The sequence below is a fragment of the Manduca sexta genome, chromosome 23, assembly GCF_014839805.1.
Source record: "Manduca sexta isolate Smith_Timp_Sample1 chromosome 23, JHU_Msex_v1.0, whole genome shotgun sequence".
Classification (NCBI taxonomy): Eukaryota; Metazoa; Arthropoda; class Insecta; order Lepidoptera; family Sphingidae; genus Manduca; species Manduca sexta.
In genome coordinates this window covers 9,936,636-9,959,426 of record NC_051137.1, presented here as the reverse complement: position 1 = coordinate 9,959,426, position 22,791 = coordinate 9,936,636, and the positions used below count along the sequence as shown (strand labels likewise).

General features: G+C 33.7%; 2 protein-coding genes across 4 annotated transcripts; one reads left to right on the top strand and one right to left on the bottom strand.

Moving 5' to 3' along the window:
• The first annotated feature begins 241 nt into the window (after positions 1 to 241).
• LOC115441024 (transmembrane protein 268) lies at positions 242 to 10,560 on the top strand. 2 transcript variants are annotated; one of them, XM_030165589.2, is made up of 5 exons: positions 242 to 699; positions 778 to 893; positions 996 to 1,508; positions 5,873 to 6,131; positions 6,209 to 6,405. In XM_030165589.2, the coding sequence occupies exons 1-4, from the start codon at positions 378 to 380 to the stop codon at positions 6,110 to 6,112; spliced, it is 1,191 nt and encodes a 396-aa protein (XP_030021449.1). In that variant the 5' UTR covers positions 242 to 377; the 3' UTR covers positions 6,113 to 6,131; positions 6,209 to 6,405. The 2 variants fall into 2 exon arrangements, with proteins under 2 accessions (XP_030021449.1, XP_030021450.1); XM_030165590.2 differs by lacking the exon at positions 5,873 to 6,131 and having other exon boundaries at positions 6,209 to 10,560.
• Positions 10,561 to 14,090: 3,530 nt separating this feature from the next.
• Positions 14,091 to 22,449, bottom strand: LOC115440996 (glycerophosphocholine phosphodiesterase GPCPD1). 2 transcript variants are annotated; one of them, XM_030165551.2, is made up of 8 exons: positions 22,243 to 22,449; positions 20,830 to 22,038; positions 20,502 to 20,727; positions 17,076 to 17,285; positions 16,732 to 16,854; positions 16,145 to 16,279; positions 15,448 to 15,594; positions 14,091 to 15,264 (listed from the first exon to the last, which is right to left on the bottom strand). In XM_030165551.2, exons 2-8 carry the CDS (start codon positions 21,894 to 21,896, stop codon positions 14,944 to 14,946), a joined length of 2,229 nt encoding a protein of 742 aa, XP_030021411.1. In that variant the 5' UTR covers positions 21,897 to 22,038; positions 22,243 to 22,449; the 3' UTR covers positions 14,091 to 14,943. The 2 variants fall into 2 exon arrangements, with proteins under 2 accessions (XP_030021411.1, XP_030021410.1); XM_030165550.2 differs by having other exon boundaries at positions 20,830 to 22,449.
• Between the last annotated feature and the right edge of the window lie 342 nt (positions 22,450 to 22,791).

Below are 22,791 nucleotides of genomic sequence, written 5' to 3'. Positions count from 1 at the left end.
GTTATTCTGAGGTAAGTATATTACCAAGATTATTATTATTTCCATCCTCACAAATTTTGCTAATAATGGATAAGTGATGTAATACTATTGTTTATTGCTTTTATAAAATTAGAACATTGAACATGTATAATGCCTTATCACTTATCTATATTACTCAAGTGAATTAAAAAAAATTGAAGATTAATTTAAAAGTAGGGACTAATTTTGTAATTTTTAGTAGATTTTTAGTGTTTGGTAGGAACACCGTGCAGTAATTCCATAAATTCTGAAGTGGCAACACTAGGCTCTGGGTGGGATAAAAAATTTGCAACAAGTTTGTTAAAACTTTTTGTTTGTATTAAGTTTATTTACAAGTGAAGCTGTGAAACAGTAGTAAGATGAGTAATGTGGTGACAGAGAAAGAATTATCGGAAAAAAGTGAACTAAATGGGAATAGTACGCAAGATAAAACACGTAAGGAATGGGTGAAATTTGATGACGATCTTTCGCAAACAAACATTTCCCTACCAGAAAAGGTGACACCACAAGAGACATCACCTGTTGCGGAAGCAAGCACGTCGGAATCACCTGCTTTACCAGCCGTCCTCAGGACTGAATCGGTTCATGTGAATCTAGAAAGGGGCGATAAACGAATAGAACCTGTATCTCAAACGACGTTGACCAAAAATGTTGAATTTGTTAACATACGTCAAGGGTTTTGTAAGTGATTACTAAGTGAAACAACACACAAAATAAATTTATAGCTAATTAAATTTATATGTAATGTTTTTCTTTTAGCAAATGGTGACATATTAGTTACTCTGTTACCTGTAAATAGTCGGTGGCCATGGGTGACTGCTGCACAGTTTCGACCAGAATTAGTTCCAGAGGAATTAATGGCACAAGGTCTCACTGTAAGTCCACATTCTATGATTGTACTGAAACTTTGATAGGTACAAAATTTCATTATCTCTGGTACATAATTAATAATGTAATATTATTTCTTTATTTTACAGCTTACTGTGGAAGAATATGTTCATGCCATGGAATTGCTTGTGAATGATGCACGGTTTACTTTGTATAATATATGTTACAAGCGTGTTCTAGTTTGCTGGATAACTCTTGCATTTTTAGTGTTGTTGGCTCTCTTGTTTTCCGGGCTAACAGGACTCACATTATTTTCTCTTGGAGTGTTGTGGCTTATTCTTAATGCGGCTGCTATATTTCTCTGTATGTGGATTAAACTTCGTCTCTCAAAAGGCTTAGAGCAATGCTTAGCAAGAGTTAATAAACTTTTAAACAAACATAAATTAATATTAGCACTTGATGATAGGGGTAAAATATCTTGTCACAAAGTAAACCTGTGTTTTATTTATTTTGATTCCGGACCATGCATCACTCATATTCAAGAATTCATTGAAAGTGAAGAAGGTAAAACTATTATGCAAGGATGGGAACAAAGGTTGGATGTTCCTGCTAGTGATATTGTAATCCAAGGAAGCCAAACCACAAGATTATCTAGGAGACAGGTAAAATTATTTTGATAATTTGAATTTACAAAATGGTTGATTACTCTTATTGAATCGCAATAAGTTCTAATTAGGTCCTGGCCCTCATTTATATTCTATAGGGTAACAAAGTTTTAAATATGGATTATACATTAAAATAGAAATTCAGGTAAGTGGAAAATAAACCTATGTAGACAATTCATACCTTAAATTACAAAAAAATTAAAACTGATGGTACAAAATTGTCAAGCGTTAGGATATTGGTGGTACACAGCATCTTCATAATTGATTACATATTTCTTTAAACGAGGCATGTTGCTATTAAATTGTTATACTTTTAATGCCATACCTTAACATTCAAATGCAATAATAACCTTCACTCAATTTCTGAAATTATAATTTTTGTTTTAATTTTTTATTAAGAACAATATTTTTTTTCCAAAGTGCAATTATATCAATACCTGTATAATTTCTGTAATTGAGTTATTTTTCTGGTATCTAACCTTATTATAAAGATAAAAAGATATTTTATTAACATAATAATTGTAAGGTAGCTGATCTCTAAATAATATAATTATCTATATTATGTATTTTATAATTTGACCAAAATAAAGTTTTAGGTTGTTTAGGTCTATGATATATTTTTTTTATTTGGTTAATGGGATAATTATTAAGAGTTTTCATACTGCACTGTGGTTATCAACATTCTTGTGGTGCGGGTAGACAAGGATGGTGGTGTGCTGTTGACACTATATATGTTAAACATGGATATACAAATAGAAACTGGTTATATATACATGGAATAAATGGCAAGTTACCGGAAAATAGATTATATCAAAATGTATATTGCTTGGATTAAGGGCCGTTCAAGTATTACGTAACGCAATTTGGAAGGGCGGGGGGGTCATGTAAAACGTCACTATGCTTTACAGACGCGGGATGGGGGGTTCGTACAACGCTTTATGTAACATTGGAATTTTTATTATAAAACCATAACAGAGGTATTTTAGTGATCTTCCGTTAACTTGCAAAAAAAATAATAATTTTAGAGTTACATAACTTTTTGGGGGGGTCGGGGGCGTGCAGGAAAACGTTACGGCGCGTGACATGGGGGGTAGGGGGGTCAAAATTCTTAATAAATGCGTTACGTAATACTTAAACGGCTCCTAATCTGTTTTGGTTTGATTTTTTACTGCTTGAGGCCTATTCGCACTGTTCAACAATAATTACTTAAGGTAACATTGACGTGCATTGTACAGTATAATACGGTAGATTCCTGTTTCATTTGAATTATTATTTTATATGTAACAGAAAATAATATGAGAAAGAAGTTCTTCTGTGAAATCACCATCAAAATTGGTTGAAAAATAAAGCAATTAGACATATTTAAAATATTGTTGTGAGCAAAAGGGTGGTGGGTTTATCGCGTTGTCCTTTTCTCACTCACTCAGCGTTATGGCCGGTGACACTAGGTGACGTCACATTTCAATATTACTGTAATTTTACTGCATCCCTTTCAACTAAATTTCAAAGCTTTATAACTTTTTATTATTACATGGATTTTGAAAATTTCTTTTTCCGATAGATTTGGATGAAATACATTTTTGATAAATATATTTAAAAAAAGTAGTCTACTAATCTATTCGATAATATACAGGATCATTGTGACATTGCGTTAATAAATGAAACCACATACTCGCCTTTATCTCTGCTAACATTCTGCCTAAAATCATCCATGAATAACGAATATTTTCACCAAAAATCTTAGTTTCATTTTGTAGTTTAATAGTGAGAATATGGCATGTGCATGCGTGTACTTCTGACTGTGAGTGCGATGTTGCTGCTGCGACGATTTCGCTTAGATTATTATTACCTTGATTAGGACGTGTAAAATTAAAATGAAGTACTTTCCATTAATATTTATTTAGTTTTATTTTTTTTAATTATGGTTTCGGTTCTAGTTACTTATTGTATAGTATTATCTATACTTCTATACTTACTATTATATAAAGCTGAAGAGTTTGTTTGTTTGTTTGAACGCGCTAATCTCAGGAACTACCGGTCCAAACTGAAAAATTCTTTTTGCGTTGGATAGCCCTTTGTTCGTGGAGTGCTATAGGTTATATATCATCACGCTATACCCAATAGGAGCGGAGCCGTAATGGCTAATCTCAGGAACTACCGGTCCAAACTGAAAAATTCTTTTTGCGTTGGATAGCCCTTTGTTCGTGGAGTAATATAGGCTATATATCATCACGCTATACCCAATAGGAGCGAAGCAGTAATGGCTAATCTCAGGAACTACCGGTCCAAACTGAAAAATTCTTTTTGCGTTGGATTGCCCTTTGTTCGTGGAGCGCTATAGGCTATATATCATCTCGCTATGACCAATAGGAGCGGAGCAGTAATGGCTAATCTCAGGCACTACCAGTTTGAACTGAAAAATTAGTTTTGTGTTGGATAGCCCTTTATTTGTGGAGTGATATAGACTATATATCATCACGCTATGACCAATAGGAGCGAAGCAGTAATGAATCATGTTGTAAAAACGGGGACAATTTATTAGTTTTGAGAGCTTCCGTTGCGTGGGCTGCGTAAACGGTTAAAGTTATGCAACAATGATGTACGACGGGATTGTTCCTCTTAAAAGTTCAAAAAAATCTATACTATTATATAAAGCTGAAGAGTTTGTTCGTTTGTTTGAACGCGCTAATCTCAGGAACTACCGATTCTAACTGAAAAAATCTTTTTGTGTTGGATAGCCCTTTGGTCGTGGAGTGTTATAGGCTATATATCATCACGCTATACCCAATGGGAGCGGAGCAGTAATAGCTAATTTCAGGAACTACCGGTTCAAATTGAAAAAATATTTTTGTGTTGGATAGCCCTTTGGTCGTGGAGTGCTATAGGCTATATATCATCACGCTATACCCAATGGGAGCGGAGCAGTAATAGCTAATCTCAGGAACTACCGGTTCAAATTGAAAAATTCTTTTTGTGTTGGATAGCCCTTTGGTCATGGAGTGCTATAGGCTATATATCATCACGCTATACCCAATGGGAGCGGAGCAGTAGAAGCTAATCTCAGGAACTACCGGTTCGAACTGAAAAAATATTTTTGTGTTGAATAGACCTTTGTTCCTGGAGTGCTATAGGCTATATATCATCACGCTATGACCAATAGGAGCGTAGCAGTAATGAAACATGTTGCAAAAACGGGGAAAATTTATTAATTAGTTTTTAGAGCATCGGTTGCGTGCGCTGCGTAAACGGTTAAAGTAATTCAACAATAATTTATGACGGGATTGTTCCTCTTAAAAAGTTCTACAAAAATATATTATAAACCAAAGTCCCCCGCTGCATCTGTCTGCCTGAACGTGTTAAACTCAAAAACTACCCAACGTATTAAGATGACATTTGGTATGGAGACAGTTTGAGACCCTGGGAAGAACATAGGCTCCCAGGAAATTATACAGCGTGACTTTTATAACGGAAAACTTTAGCCCGAAAAACTTTATAACGCGGGCGGAGCCGCGGGCAAAAGCTAGTTGTTAATAAGATAATTAAGTAGATTAATTTAGTAACACAATGTCAAAATGACTGCATAAGCATAGCAATATTTAATTACAAGGGAGAGGAAAATACTTAAACAGAAGAATATGTGACACTTACATTGTGTGAAAATTAAAGTTACTCTATTCATGACATTCAATATCCATGCAAATTATATATTCAAACGGACTAATGCTCTTCCTTCTGTGCTACATACACATTTCCGGCTTTATACTTTCATTTTCAATTTGATTAGTATTCAATAATCTATGTTCCATAATAGTCGCTCGTTCTACGGATACTCAATTTCTTAATTATTATTTTTTTATGAAATTTCAGTCTCATGATTTGTATTCTTTTGATTATGCCCATTGATTATATTTCGATTAGTGATAACCGTGGTTTTGTAAATGTTATATTACCATTAACGTAGCTGTCATAAAAGTGTCCCATTCGTGTCACATTATAAAAATTTTGTCGCGTCCTTGTCATAAATAACGCATGAACAGCTGCAAAAACTATGTATGCTAGCCGTGCGCGTGTGCATTCATCATCTAGAAACAATAAGGCACCCTAACATATCCGGCCGAGGTTGCTGAGATTAAAATATTATATTATTAAATCTTGTCAAATCCAGTGCGGGTCTCGACTTAAAACATACATCTTAACATTTATTAGTGGTGAATTGTGGTTTAAGTATATAAATATTTTAATACTTGGTTGGTGCTTCTAACTTCTTTTCCTTTATTTCTGTAACATAAATATTAATATCAATTCCTATTAGATTAATATGGTGTGTAGATTTAGTGGGTAAGAGGCAAACGAATGTGCAGGGTATGGCAGAGCAAGTGTACCTCCGGTACCTGCAGCGGTGGGGCAAAGACTTCTTGCGTCGCCGACTTGACTGGACTCTTGACGAGGAAGGCGGAAACCCAGCGGCGCCGCGGCATTTAACAGTAGCTCTCTGCCCCTGTCAATATGTAGAGGAGGTTTTGCGCAACAAAGAGCCTATAGACACTCGTGCCTGTTGCCCCGTCTGCAACGATTGGCTCAGACGCCGCGGTCTCGATTGACCAAATCACTTCATGCTTGGCAAGTGTAGTTTTTATTTTTAATGTGGATACCGCGTATATGGCAAATGTAACATAGGTCTATTTCTTTTTTTGTAGGAAAGGGGGGCACTTCTCTATCTACGGTACGCCGCTCGGTGGGGTGCCTATGCTGTTAAAAACCGATTGTCTCTTAGCAGCGTTGTCCCCGGACGCCACGGTGAGAAATATGTATGCCCGTGTCAATTTATAGAAGAACACCTTAGAACTAAACCGCCTGCAGGAATTGCAAAATTTTTTGCTATACACAATCAAAATATTCAATTATACTGAAAATTCATAGATCTTTTTATCGAATACTTAAATTTTATAAATGCCGTTTTAAAACATTTTATTAATTGAAAATTTCATTAAAAATTAATGTGTGTAAGATATTGTAATTAGTTTTAAGCTCAAAATGAAGATAGATCGGTTACTTTAAATACATTGATCCATGTTGGTCAGTTTATATTGTACGATAACGTTTGTATTTTATGTGACCACGATTCCGTCCTTTGTGTGCAACATATCAGTATAATATTATGTATTATTTATAAAATAGCATATTGTTAGCATATTGTGTAAGTATGAATAGTATTATTTTTTAATAATCCTATGTATATTTTTGAGTAGATATTTTTATTAGTTTTGTGTATAGTGTAAATGGAAATGTATTATTATCGTTACTGTTTTGAGTAAAGTGTTATATGCATATCAGAAACGTTTTACAAATGGCTCAGGTAGTAAGATATACTTATTTGTTAAATTTATTTTGTGAAGAGACTTGTTTATTACTGTTTCATTATTGGCAGACTGTTTATTGGTTTGTTTTCGTTCTGTTCGGAATCTGTTTCGGTACACATGCGTACTTTAAAGCCCGTACTCTTTTTAATTTTCATATTTTTTAAGTAGTAAAACAGAGCGGTAGCTCGTTTTCTTTATAGTACGAATGGATCGTCACGAGTCATGACGGATGTTAACACTGTCATTTCTCAAAACCAATATTGTGTGACGGATATTTCATTTTATGCGCTGGAAAGTAGTTCCGTCATGTTACTAAACCCCTATATTCCACCATGTCACCAGAAAATCTATATTTAATTAGCACTGTACGTGTTCATGGGCACTTGCGTTAATTTACTGTGATCAGCATACTTCTTGTCCGATGATTTACAATTAAAAAACATTATATGTTTTATGAAATTTATAAGTGTAGTTCGGTACAAATCATTGTTAATAGCCATATTTGATATAAGTACCAGGTGTTCCTTATATCATCGTCTATACAATTTGTGGATTTGAATCTCCGCCATATTTACGGAGATTGGTATACTCCATTTATAGAACACGAATCAATGGAAAAATAAGTTATTATTATTATTGATTAAAAATAAAACCACACGTGTAATGGCAATCAACCCGAACTCACCCCGTGTGGCATCGGTGATTTTCACGCCACACAGCATCCAAAAAGTGATTTGACGCCCGCAGCGACCGCCGCGACTAGCCGTGTCGATTGCAAACAGCTGGTGCTGTACAATGTGTGTGGGCTCTTCGCGTTGCTGTGGGGTCCTATTCTGACATAGGTATACGTAGGGGTTAATTCTAAATCATCTAAAATAATTTAATCTAGTATTCGGCGTCCAGTTTGAGGTAGACCTTACATTGTATTATTAGATGATTATGTGTACCCATTACAATGGACTCTTCAAATTTGGTGGGACTCTTCAAATTTGGTGGGAATGCAAAGCAACACCTTGTGTAGAGAAATGGATTATATAGAGAATGGACTAAGGTCTAATTGTCTATTAGAATGAATGGCGTTCTTTATCGAAGCGAGTTACAAGAATTGTGCAGTCAACGTCGGGCAGGCCGCCAATCGTAAACTACCCCAAATCTATTTAACGTGCGTGAAACGGGCACGTGGATAAATAAGTACTACGTTTTTTTGCTATCCTTTCGAATATAAATTTTAAATCAATTATTATGATTTAGGGGTCATAAAAAAGAGTCCAATCAAATAGCATCATGCCGATATAATCGTCAAACGCCCTAAGTTGACAATTAGATATTATCAGAAATACGGGAAGTAAGTTGTTTGAGTGTATATTATGTTCTTGGATAAATTCGTATATACTTACATGGTTTATGGTTTGATGTATGAAAACCTTTTTTGACGGAGTTACGTACCTATTCATAAAATTTAAAATGTACCTAATATTAATATCACAACAGAATAGAACTAGTCAAGTAATGTAGGTATTATCAGATATGACATAATGATAGTTACGATCATGTTACGATACATACCTGTGTAAAAACGAAAAAGATGACTTTTACAATATTATGTATAGTAAGCGTTTATTTTGTTAGTTTTTTTTAAACTATGGAATTTCAAAGTAATACGTACTTATTATTATAAATTCTATAACTTAGCTATTTATACGTTTTAAGTGCCAGCTAAAATATAAAAAAAAACAAGTAATAATACTTTGAGGGAAACAAGCATATTATATTAAAATCGGGTCTAGATTTAAATTTATTCTATGAATCTCGGTGGATTTGTAACTATATACGTCACGGATCAGAAAGTTATAATCTAATATAGGAGTAAAAGCATTCCGAAAAAGGGAATAGAATCATCTATAAGAGGGATTCCATCTCAAGTATTATAAACCCCTTTTTAACATTTTATTAGGCTGCCAATCTTCGATAAATTTGTACTCATTGAAAAGATGAGTTTATTAAAAATCTGATTGTACAATATCCATTACCTATAGATAATGTATTTTTCTAAGAGGAAATGTAGCAATGTGAGTTGAGAATGAATTTTACCTTTTTACCTAACAATAGAAAGAAATAATATAATCGAAATAAAGCTAGTTTTCGGCTTTTATCGCGCTTTTTTATATTATAATTTTATCCCGACGTTTCGAAGACTGCAGCCTTCATGGTCACGGGGGGGACTGAGGTGTTGGTAAATGAACGAAAAGTTAAAGTTACATTATTTACCTACATTTTATAATTAGATATAGGTTTTATATGGAAAATTAAAAAAAACGCAATGAAATTGGAAAACTACTATTATTTCTAAGTCTAACGTTCATGTAAACATAAGAAATCATTATATTATTAATATTTACCTATGTATTATCATCAAAACTAATAATTGGAATTAGGTTTAAAGTAATAAAACCATTTGTTATTAAAACTAATCAATATGTACATAATATAATCAAATGTTTAAAACCTTATATATATTTAATTATGTACTTACCTGTAATCAAAAGCAATGTGTTTATTATAATTGACTAAGATATTAATATACACCTCCTATCGTTAGATTTGTAAGAAATACCTACCTATTTATTCTTAAAATTAATACGCAATCTAATTCACAGATTTTATGATATTTCGAAAGTTTTACGATCACATAAGTTAAACTCCCTCTAGTGTGCGAGTTCGTTTGCGTAATCAGGTTAAAAATATAAAGAGACCTTATCGTATGGCTATATGTTTCGCGCATAAACATAGACTCGAGTTGCGACTCTATTCTATTCAGCCCATGTACGGTCAGTTCCAAATGAATGTATACGTTGGCAGGAACACGGTCCATATAAATTATGCACTTTAATAAGATTGCATGCATGTACATTTGATTTTCATCCGCGTATTTTTTTTTATTTATATAGATACGTCAAGGTCACCTTCCAGCACCTTTTTCTTTATAATCTACCTGATGGTTAGTGAATTATTAGGGCTATTCATACCCTTTGGCAGTCGACACAATTATGGCGGTCTGTTTGAAACCGATTTATACACAGGTTGATCCTGGGACGCGATATACTTTTGTAGACCACTATGGCGGGTTTTACATCTTGTTTATGTTGGTAAAAATCCGAGCGGACACAAATATCCTGTCACTAGCGTATATATTCATTTGAGACTTATTCAATTATTGCAATTGGTACTTATTTAAATTAAGTAAAAAAATTATCACTTCCTTATCCGAGTGAAACATGTAGCAAACAGGTACAGACTAAACTGAGCGATCCTGGGATTATTTGCAAGATTGGGTCATCTTACAATGATTTAGTATATAGGTATATAGTATATACAAACTATAGTATCATTTTGAACTCATGTATGTATTATAAATAAGAAATAAATGAATACCGCTTATAATAAAATTGACGATGAAAGCTCCATCTTACATAGGATCTTGTACTAAATACAAATAAATATATAATCTTTTATAGTACTAGATATTAAAGCTACAGGTGTCTAAGAAGTTGTGATTCGTATAACAAACATTCCGTCCTTAATCAAGTGTACTTAAAATCCATTGTTTCTTATATTATCCATGTTTTACATATTATATTATACTTGTATTTCATGTAAAAATGTTAAAAAAATAAATTATTTTTAACAACTTTTAATTCTTTTTATTCCCCGCTTATCCAAGGCTGGTTGCACCTCTGAGGAGTGAGTTTACATTCATTGAAGACAGACTGTGGGTCGTATATAGTCGATTTCAAATGAATTACGTAGGCCTAGGTTGGCCTTAAGTTTTATATTTTTTACCTACAATACTCAGCCTATTAATGCAAGTCAGACAGATAACGCTGAACAAGGATTAGATTAATAAAAAAAATACGTATTTAAGTTTTTCGGTGCCACTGTAGACTTGGACTATCTTCTCTTAACAATGAAAAACAGACAAATTTGTTAGTAATTTTATTTTGTAATATATTACATATTATTTTTATCTTCAGGACTAGATCAGTGATTCGAAACAAATAAGTAACATTGCGATTGTTTTAAAACAAATATAATTTATTATGCAAATTGTTTAAGACTGTAATACTTAAATCGACGAAATAGGAAGCCTGACTCAGTATGCAACTCCAGCACTAACATCAAAAGGTATTTTGCGTAGGTAGGTACACTCGGCATCAAAAAGAGCTAAGCAACTCAGGTGTTCATATATATATATATTTAAAGTACATACATAACATTACGCATTTTATCCCCGAAGGGGTATGCAGAGGCGCAACTAGGGCACCCACTTTTCGCCAAGTATGTTCCGTCCCATGATGTGATAGGGGGCGAGCCTATCGCCATATCGGGCACAAATTCCACACTCCGGGCTGATACTGAGCAGAAAAACCCAAATATCACTTTGCCGGACCCGGGATTCGAACCCAGGACCTCAGAGCGCTATTGTACCGGACGTGCAATACAACTACGCCACCGAGGCAGTCATATATTTAAAGTGACTTTAATAATCAATACATCCAAAGTGTTCTAAATGATGTGAGCATTCAATGTTTCAATTATATCACAACAAACATATTGTCAAATGTATCTAAGCAAAAAGTGCTTGACTATCAACGATATATAAGAACTGGCTATATACATAAATATAATGAACATTAAAGAAAAAACAATATTACTTTATCATGTGTCATTGCGTGCTCATAATTAATAAAAAAACGCCCTCTGGTCTATCTACTTAATTTTTTTGCACGTTAGTGACGTGTCTTGCTTCGAGGTATTTAAAAAGTAACCGAAAGGGAATGATACGATAATTCCGTTTTTCGTAATACTATGCACTATCCCGCGGACACGCATGAATAATATTGTCCATCATGTAACAAGTATAATTGCTTCTTACTAATATTATAAATGCGGAAATTTGTAAAATGTTTACATGTTTATACAAATGTTTGTTCAAAGTGGACATAAAAATCTTTGAACGTATTTTGATGAAATTTGCCATACGAATACATATATCCTAGTTTAGCATAATATAAGTTGATTTTTAAAACACATGTGCTTGACCTCAAATATTGCGTATGGATACTACAGTCTTTTATTTAATATTTTGGCTAGCATATTTTATAGATATTGAAACAATTTTGGCTTAAAACAAAGAAATTCAAACATGCGGCAACATTTTTCAAATTAAAGATATGTCCTTTGTTACCAATGTTACCTAAAAAAATAGTGGGTAGTTTTTTTTTCTATTTAAACATTATAAATATCTGTTTTGTAACCCAAAGCGTAACGTGACATTGGTTTCGAAATCAATTGGACGAAAAATAAAACTATTAAGTAGACGACCACCCCTTAAAAGTGTATAATCAAAGTGGCCACATTTACCAACAGTGCAAAGATTGTTTCTTTACTCCGTAATCCATAATATTATTGAAACACAAACAAAAACAATTTTGAGGTGATAAAAATTTTGCAACATTTGCACCCAATTTAGATTTTTTTTTTAATATATCTGACGGCATTAAGGCCTTGCCGCTTTATTCATAAACAATAGGTCCGGCGTTCCAGTGGTTAAAATCATATTTACAAAACCGAAATGTGATATAAAAATATAAAAAATATTCGGGCGTTTTTTTAACGATAAATCACGCCAGAAAGTAAACCATTAGACCATTAGCCCAGTGGTAGCGTACTAAGGCTGAAAATTGTGACGTATTTGTTTCAGATCTCATATTATGGAAATGTGTAATCCAATTTATCAACACAAAAAATATACCGTATTTCCCGGGGTTGGAATTTATGCCTTATGAGAAGAAACATTGGCATTTATCATATAAAACAATTTAAACTTTGCGAGATACGGGCGCACCAGTTGTACCGCTGTCTAAACTTTTACAGACGCAGTCATGTCTTATGTAGGTATGTAGAGTCAAAATAGCGACAAATTTTAAATATTACTAGTATGTTTGATAACGTCTTAAACATTTTGGGCATTTAGTTACCTTTGATTATTTCAGTTGATCAGATTTCTTTAGATTTAGATGTATTGATTGATAGACAGATGTTTAGAGGATTTCGACACAAGATGCTAACAATATTTTTCATACCTTTGTCGTAATTTGTTTCTGAATTTCTTAGGGGTATAGAATTATTTAGATACATAATGCGCTCCTATATACATGTTGCTGACTGTATCTACCTACTTGCGATCAAAATTATCCGTCTTCGTTACCTTTAATATGCCGTCGATGAACCCGCTGTATCCTTTTTGTACAGACATGTCACAAACATAATAATAAATAAATACTTTAGTGTTTAAGTGTTCAATGTCTATAGAACTGGCACCCGACATGGGTCTAGAAATGTGTGCAAGTATTCTTGCTCCTCATGCTTAGGTTAACATTCTCCTCGTACCTATGTAAAGGTCCGTATAAATAGATAACACTTAAATGTGGGAATATTATTGTTTTGATTAATAAAGTTTGTTTCGTGTTATTACTAATTGAAAGTTAGGGTGATGTTTCTATCAACCGAGGGAGAAAAAGTGTTCTACATGTCTACTAAATAAGTACTAAGGTGCCAGCTCTAGTAGCAAATGATGATTGTTTCAAAAGAGAAGCCAACGCGACTTCTTCTAAAGGAAGGCTGTTGTTGTCTGTATTAAGAAAGAAATCATAATATGTAAATCACGTTATATTTACAAAGAAGCTGTTCAATCATCTTGAATATTGCCTGATAGAACTTCCATTTTTTTTTATACACTTTTAGGTACAAAGTATATATGGTATGATTATAATTGTATAATATAATATGTATACTACTAGCTACCATGCGTTAAGCATAACCCAAAGTTTAAGATATACCCCTTAGAAGGTAACAAGAAACGCGATATGAAGATCTGTGCGATTTTCTGGTGTTCAGTTCAGAAACTAAGACGTGATTCACGTGTTGGCGTTTCGACTAATCACAATTAAAATTACATTTACATTACAATTAAATGACACGTACCTTCGTGTCGATTTTTACGCCACATTCTGAAGGGGTTGGTCTCGTTAATTTTGGGTCATGTGTCTAGGCACTGCTCTAGCTATGGCGTTGCCTGCAAGCACTACGCGGAGCTGTATATTGTGCATATGTCGACTATGAGGGGGCAATAAGGATATAAAAGAAAAGGTCTATAGCATAATTTTTAAAAATAATATATTTTTAAACTGTTCCTAATATAATAATACTAAGTAAACCTATGAACGACTTATTCAGGTTAGTAGGTTTACTCAGCACTAATGAATTAACTAAAAATCACAGCAAATTTAAAACATATTTAAGTAAAAATAAAGTTTGACAAAATATAAATCATTAGGTTATTTTTATACAATAAATTCCATCAACATGTTTAAAGTTTTTACCGTGTATAGTGTCCAAAAATATAAGTGTTTTAATAATAGTAACTTTTTTTAAACAAAAGGCGTGTCAAGTACACGTTTAATTATAGTAGTAGTGGCCTAAGAAGTTATATTTATAATACTTTTGCAAAACCACAAATAATAATGTGATGGTATAGTTTTCCATTTTTACTGGATATTCATTTTATTTTATTTTATTTGATTTATTATGTAAAGAGATATGAAAGGCATTACCTAATAGCAAAAAAAACCCGAACCTTTGATGAAAAACATCAGGCAAATACATGTTGGTGATATAGGGATCAGACAAACGCGCGTCAAAAACTCTGTCCGTACTGCCGAGTCTGTTAGTTTTTACTAAATTCTACGTACACCTAGTGAAGTCTTTGTTTGGTATACAGTTTGTAAATATTTTTGTATCATATAATTGTCTACCTTTGTTCTACGGTGCGCGAGGAATCAAAATTTTAAGTAAAAATATGGCGGCAATGACGTTTAAATTTTTGACGCCCGCGAATGACGCTTAATGCAATTATCGGAAATCTACATGCAAGAATTAAACAACAAAAATAAAATACGGTAACGCATAATTTGAGCAAATACAATTAGTGTCATGTGCATAAGTAGCTTTGTCTAAACATTTTCATCTAAACGAGACTTTTTGGGCACAGCCTTGGAACTATCGCCTCCTGGAAATAATCCACGAAAAGACATTTTTTGCTCTTTGACTTGTGATTCTTTAATATCGATAGAAGAAGCAAGTGATTCTAGTGATGTTACTGTCGATCGTTCTTGTATTTTTTTACGAACGGAAAGGTCAAGAAACGGTCGGTTTCCTTGCTCGACAGCAGTGTGTGTCGAAGAAGAACTCTCGGTGGGAACTAGATCTTCTAACGCAGCCAGTCGCATAATTTCTCGTTGTGATTCACGTGCCTCCACCAAGAATATGCTCTCCTGTTTGTTACCATTTAACAAAATAAAATGTGTTAATATTGCCCATTGGGATATTATACACAAAATACGCGACGTAAAAAAAAAATTGGTGCTAACGCGAATTTATAAGTGGTACAAAAAGCAGATTGTCTAATATTACCACTTTTTTTGAGATTAATCTTAATATGCTTGTAAATATTTTACCTTAACTTCTTTGGTCGTGTACTGATCCAGTTTATCGTATATCACAGCATGGAGACCCATCTCTTTAAGTTTCTTGATTGTATTTTTGTCATTATTATCGTCGCCCCAACAAAATATGACTAACCCGGCATCGGTGGCCAGCTTCACCTAAAACGGACAGAATCCTTTTGAATGTCTAATTTAATTATTCTATTATACAGGGTGGATTTTTGAGATGAGATAGTAAGGGCAAGTACTTTAACCAGTGTAGCTACAAGAAAACTTTCTTAGAAGACTGTCTTCATTTTTTTAAGGCATTGAAATTTGTATTCACAGATTTTGTAAAAGTATGCAGTCAGAAATAAAATAGGTAATTTATGCAGTCTTTTTTTGATACCAATCAAACCTGTTGTGAATAAGGATCAAAAAAATATATAGAACTATTAGAGGTTCGAGTATGTTTTAGGTTAGAAATTGCAAAAAAAATCACTATAGGTACATTTTAGGGTTTGCGACGCTTATTCGCTTTTAAACAAAACTTTGTATTCAGTGTCGATTCATCTACAAAAATAAATAGAAATATATTCAGGAAGTGAAATTACCCATTTTAAAAAATCCATCTTGCACTCCCAAAAATTTTATACATAAAGATAACCCATATAGGTGATTTTTAGGGTAATTTTATTGTTTGTTATTATCTTTTACAATATCTAAATACCTGGGACGGATCTCGAAGTAAATCTTCCGTGTGTACTACAATTCCTAGAAGATCCGAACTGACCGCGCTTTGAACTGCGGCTGGTATAGACAAACACCGGGGATCACGATAAGGTTGATACTTTTCAGTAATACCCTGCGAAATATAACATGCATTCATAATTTTTTGTGTTTCTTACATAATTCTCAGTTGGTCCTTTACAGTGAGTATGTGACATCTCCACTTTTCCACTTTAATACAGCGACGGCACAATTCACTTTTACAAACGTGTTGCGAAAATAATTTAGCTTAATTTTTACGACCCACCGTTGCTTGGCATAAAGTATCGGTGAGATAATTTGCCCTGGGAAGAGTTCGTGTCGACAGGCGAGAGGTACTTATCTCGCTTCAGTCGACGTTCTATCTAAACTCCACTCCGCGTACCAAGTGTTATTATAAAATTGATTGTGTTTAGTCACCACGTATCAAATCCTTAGAACATAACAATGTTGTTAGGTAAATACGGCTCTATGTCTATACTTTTATTGACTTGTTTATCGTCTTGTACGTTTTATTTTTCTTTTGTGATACATACAATATTTACTTACGACTGTTAAAAACATCACGGGATATTTGTTTTGTTTGTATCTGACCATGGTACAGATGTCTGGGTTGAAACAGGAGAATACAATGCGACGTTCTCCAGCATGCTTTAATACCACTTCTAAAACCTGGAATAAAACACAGATTGTTCGTTATTACACTAAGTACCAATTATCAACTACCAGTCCTAACTCACACTGATGTAGGTACCAGAGTTTTATTGTGATTAAACACTACAACGAACTAATATGCGAGGGATCAAACTCGCTGTTCTGAGTTATATTATTTGGTTAAACGGGCATTTAATCATGTACTAATTGAATTTATCTAATTTAAAATTATATCTTACCTTATCGACGTACGTGTTCATATCAAAAGGATTATTCAGTTCGAAAGTTCCATCATTCATCTCCATAGTCCACTTTAATTCCACATTGAAACCAACATGTGTATCAATATTTTTAAGAACATCTTCTAAAGTTGGAAACGGTTGATGCTCTTCTAAATCTTCATCAAAAAACAAGATTTCGTGGTTTCGGCCTTCAACTAAGTGATAAACCTAAAAGATTTACAAATAATTGTTACTTACAGATTGAAATTAAATATCTGTAGGTATATTTTGGGTAAGAACGGTTAAACTTTTGTTATAAAAATACATGAGAAAATTACCCTTTCCATATATTTTTATAATAAACAAGTCAATAGTAAACAGTAATAAAAATATTATATACTAGACTAAAAACAACAAAGTTATACATTTGACAATTATGTAAAAAAGGGCCCACTTTTCTTCCTACCAGGCTTACAAATGCACTGCCAGTTCGCGATATTTTTACGATATCACAATGTGGAGACGGAAATCCTTGCTATTGAACACCAATCCGTTACCACTGTATAAATATTACTGGGTCATTAAAAAATTAGAAAACAAAAAAAACAAAATATGAAAGAATATATACATAATACACATGAAGTACATATACACACATACAAAGTCAAACATAATTCCCAATACAACGTTATGCTGAAAATATTTGTGAGCTAAGCATATTCTGGCTTTGTTGATACTCTGAATCCCTCAAGTAATCCTAGAAAGATTTATAATCTCTTCACTACCCATGTGATCTATGCTCATCATGCCAAACTGGGGATTATGACACGACTTCATAAATTACCTAATTAATAATATTGTAGCGATACTCATATATGAAACAGTACATTATCTTAATCCCTGCAACATTTACGTCAATAGATATTTCTAATTTGGACCTCTGGTATCGATTGATTATGATAGTGGTTACATGTTTACTGGATTACTAGAGCTTTACAGTTAAAACGAGTTATCAACGTAGTTTCTCGAGTACTAAGATTACCTAAAATGATTACATGTTACAATTGGCATAACGAGTATTATGTTTTGACTTGTGTCATAAACTCTTATGAAAGTATATGGCGATAGATTCACCCCCTATCACATCATGGGACGGAATGTCCACGGCAAAAAATAGGTGCACCAGTCGCACCACTGTCTACTTTTTTTAAGGATAATAGGCACGACAGTGTGTGTCATGATTTTAATTTCATGACTCATTTAGACCTAGGTTACATATGAATATAAAACTCTTATAATTTTTTAATAGCCACATAGGCTATAACCACTGTATTTTATAACTAGGTTTTGCCTGCGGTTCTACCCACGTGAAAAAGTTTATGCGAGATAAGTAGCCTATAGTACTCGGGTGTACTATAACTTCCTATTGGAGAATAAATTTTCAAAATTGGTTTAGTAGTTCCTGAATTAGCGCGTTCACACAAACAAACTCTTCACCTTTAAATCTCTAGATTCAAACAATCATCTTAAATCATTTATACAGGTATTTCTAAAGAAATATTCAGGTCTGTCGTTAATGGCGAAATTACTACCGAACGTTTCTGTATGGCAATGGTATTATCCTTGTCGATTAATAATTATTAAATTACTTAATGAATGAGACAGAAATAGGTTATATTATCAAGCTTTGTACCAGGGAGTGAGTAGTAATCATTTTTATGCCACTAGTCGACATTAGTGCCACTCAATGACGACTGATTTTTCATATGTTCCGCATTTACATACCTAATATTTTTTTAAAAGTTGAAATTACAATATTATGTTTTTTGAGATATCTATGATATTCCACTAGAACCTGATTATTCGAAAGCTGAGGATTAAAGCCTTAGTCCACCACACTGTCCTAGTTTTACAGACTACACATACCATCGAAATTATTATGAAGAACTTTTTAGGTGTGCCGGTTTAATCACAATGTTGTCCTTCACCACAAAGTAAGCGAAAATTCACAAAGAATACACACACAACTTTACAAAAGTCAGAGGTGCGTGCCCTTGAGTTTTAAACTTGCGGACATTCGTCTCGGAAGTTAGTTTTACTCCCCAACTAGACCGTCGCCGCTTGCTTGACGAGTAGTTTATCAAGGCAAAATTAAACTATACAAAGCATTTTTTATACATCTGTGGTATTGATACCAAAATTAAAGTCACATTTGTCTATTTGTTAAACAATCATTTACTGGCTTATATCGGTTATTATTATAGGTTAGAAGAATTTAGTCTTCACAGGACCCCGTCAATTTTAATCGATGAATTCTGCTATGTTAGACCAACATAGTACTCTACATTCAGTTACTGCATTTTTGCATCCATTACTGTATAAACGATAGGTTAACGCTATAATTTGCTTTTTTATCGGAGGTTCTTAACTATTAATAGTTTCAGAACTCTAGCTATGTATCTAGTGATCATGTTTTGTTGAATATTGCATGCGACCACCTGTAATATTCAACCAAAACCTTATTATTATATTATTCTTTATACTTCAACCATATAAAGAGTACCTGGGTAGCGTAATTTTATTGCGACGATGATTGCCGTGCCGAGCCTCGGATTTGATTCCCGGTCGGGTAGTGATATTGAGGTTTTCTTATCAGTATCAACTCGAAATCTGAATTCTACCGGTACATAGCAATAGGATCTCGGCCTATTATACTAGACCTAGCATAGCTTGTAATATTTGAGTATGTCTACCTCAAAAAAGTATTATGGTACCTATGCATGGATAAAAAGATTTATAATAATCGGGACCTACATACCAAAGTCATAACTTAAATCAATCTTTTATATCGACTAGTGACATAAGAATTATTTCTGCTCTCATCTGTATATAAATACTTGATACCTAATATATAACCGGACTGTCTCGGTGGCTTGGTTGTACTGCTTGCGGTGTTGTTTAATATATTATCTATTTCCATCTATAAACTGTCCACATTCTTTAAAAACTAATTAGTCATTTAAAATTTTGGGCTCTTTTAAATGTTTTTAATGTCTAGATATTTATGCAGCTATCGAGCTCCTAATACTTTGGAAATGTTTACAGGTACAAATAAATGTTACTTTTACTTTGGCCTGGACGTAGCTGCCGCCTTAGTGATTGTCCAATACTTTTACTCTCACCTGTACTGTGAAGAATGTTCTCCTTTAATTAAATAACATACTCATATATGAAAAAATATAATGTCTTATTATTAATTTATAACCTGTGATGTGTATAAATTATGACATTATTTTGTATTCCTATTTTTGCAACAACTGAATACCTACTTTGCATTAATTGATGCACAATATTAAAAAAAGGTGAAATGAAATAATATTAATCTGCTTATATGATACCAGAGCAATAATGGAATAAACAGCACAAACCCAAGGATGAGTATACCTTAAGTTTTTGGAGGTGTTCCAAAGTCAAATCCTTCACAGGTAATTCTAACATTTCTGTAAATTCAACTTCCTTCTTTCTTTTCATAGATATACACACATAATAATCATGATAAATAACTGGTATCATATCTTTACTTAGCTGAACATCAAATTCTAGCAGGTCTGCACCACTCGCAGCTGCCTTTTTTAGGGAAGCTATTGTATTTTCACGAATAGCATTTCCTCTGAAAATGATTATATGTTATCGAAAGGACTTTAATAGCATTTGTTAGTGAAAAATGTTGCTTTCTTAAGATAGGTTAGCTAAAAAATGTTCAGATACTTACTCTTTAGTCTTGAAACTGGCACCTAAACCCCGGTGGCCTACTTCTAGACCTGTCCAAGATGGATCCCAATATTTAGCATAAGAAACCTGCAGGTTGCACAGATTTCCCTGCATAGGACACACTATTAAGTATTCAAAGCAAATGGTTCCCAAAGGTCTATGCTTAACATTACATGTCACAGGTAAATCCAACATGCCCTCAGATGGTTTAAACATATTTGGCAACACATAGGTGTAACCAACATGACAAGGAGGATCTTCAGAACAAGCACGACTACTATAGGAGTAGAAATCAATGAGATATGCAAGAGCTTTGGGGTTCGGTGCTAAGACATTCACTAGTAACACATCATTAGGTTTATATTCTCTCCCAAACTGGTCTTGGGCCTTCAAATGACACACATCAGGGTTATTGTCTAGTGTTGCAACTTCAACATACACTCCAGGTGGCATTTCAGTGTCCATAGTGTCTGTGCTCAACGATGACTCGTCTAACTGAGACTCCATGCCAAAGGATAATTTCACTGGAGTCACTTTTATGTTCATTGATCTCCCAGCTAAGCGACTCTTCAAATTTAAAGGGTTGTTACAAAATTTAAATTGCACCAATGTCTGTGAAGTTAACCAACCAGTGCTGACACTTTGTTTGCCATCATATTCACCAAATATGTCTGTGCTAGGATGTAGCATATTTTCCTTTATTACCCTGGGGTGAATGTTGGTTTCCCAGGAGCGAACTATGATGTCATTTGTACTCTCATTCAATAGACATATGGCATACCGATAATATACATCCCCAATATTAGGTATAATAATTGATTTATTCCATAAATCAGAAGAGTTATCAAGCTCCATTGGGAGTAATTTAGAACAGTCCCATTCTCCTAATTCAGGTATACTTCCTGTTATAAAAACCTTTTCTTTAGGACCTAGATTTGGTACAGACACAGTAAAAGCCCATTCTTGGGAAGGAATAACAACTGTTTGTTCAGATTCCTTAGCAGACATCTTCTTAGGTGGTTTAATTTTCTGTGTTTTTTTGTCTTCCAAGAAAAACCAACGTTGCATTCTCAAGCAACCACTGTTAGTATTCAGAACTTTTTACCATTGTGTAAATCCTCAATTTATTTATAAATTAAGTATATTTCAAAAACTACTTACGCAGGTGATTTCAATTCACTAACAATTAGTAGAAATCTTAACATCGAGTCTGTAATGGTACAATATGGTATATTAAACCACTTGAAAAAACAAAGACTGTGAGCTTTGGATGCTATATGTCGTCATCCCTCGTGACATATACGAAATAATGAGAACAACCAACTACGATGTTAATATCACAATGAATTTCAATGAAATAAACACTGTATTATAGAATACCTATTTTCTTGTTTATATAAAATAATAATTTTACATTACGTATCCGGAATATGCTCCTTTGGAATGATGATAAATGATATGTTAAATAAAAAATAAAGCAGATACTAGATTTTCTGGCACTGAATAGTTGTTGATTGCTTTCCGTAAATAAAATCAGAAATAAAATATTGCACTTTTTGACTGCAGTAGGAGCTCCAGCTAGTGTTTCTTATCAATAGATAATCGATTATCTATCGATAATCAAGTTGAAAGCAATAGTATCGACAATCTATCAATATTATTGTCACATGAAAGGAAGGTATACACATGTCAATAGTGTCGATACTATCGACAGTATCGATGACTCTCCATGTGCTATACTATTGATTACAACGATAGTATCGTTAGTATTGCGTAAAACCATTAGTTTTAACCAAAACCTATTTTTTTTTGGGGACCTGCCGTGATTATCACCGGGGGTACCCTGCTAACGGTGTACAAGCGATCTCCCGGCTTAGCAACCACGGCAGCCCCATGATGAGTTGGTGGACCCTACCGCTATCACTGGAGGCTCGGTAGCTTGCAGCTAGACGGTCTTAGGGTC

Excerpts from the sequence above, each read along its gene's own strand:
- LOC115441024 (XM_030165589.2), top strand. The coding sequence starts at position 378 with ATGAGTAATGTGGTGACAGAGAAAGAATTATCGGAAAAAAGTGAACTA. Across the intron at positions 700-777 it reads TAACATACGTCAAGGGTTTT|CAAATGGTGACATATTAGTT; the intron begins GTAAGTGATTAC and ends TTTTTCTTTTAG. Across the intron at positions 894-995 it reads TAATGGCACAAGGTCTCACT|CTTACTGTGGAAGAATATGT; the intron begins GTAAGTCCACAT and ends TTTATTTTACAG.
- LOC115440996 (XM_030165550.2), bottom strand. The coding sequence starts at position 21,896 with ATGCAACGTTGGTTTTTCTTGGAAGACAAAAAAACACAGAAAATTAAA. Across the intron at positions 17,286-20,501 it reads AACACCTCCAAAAACTTAAG|GTTTATCACTTAGTTGAAGG; the intron begins GTATACTCATCC and ends TAAATCTTTTAG. Across the intron at positions 15,265-15,447 it reads ACACGACCAAAGAAGTTAAG|GAGAGCATATTCTTGGTGGA; the intron begins GTAAAATATTTA and ends GGTAACAAACAG.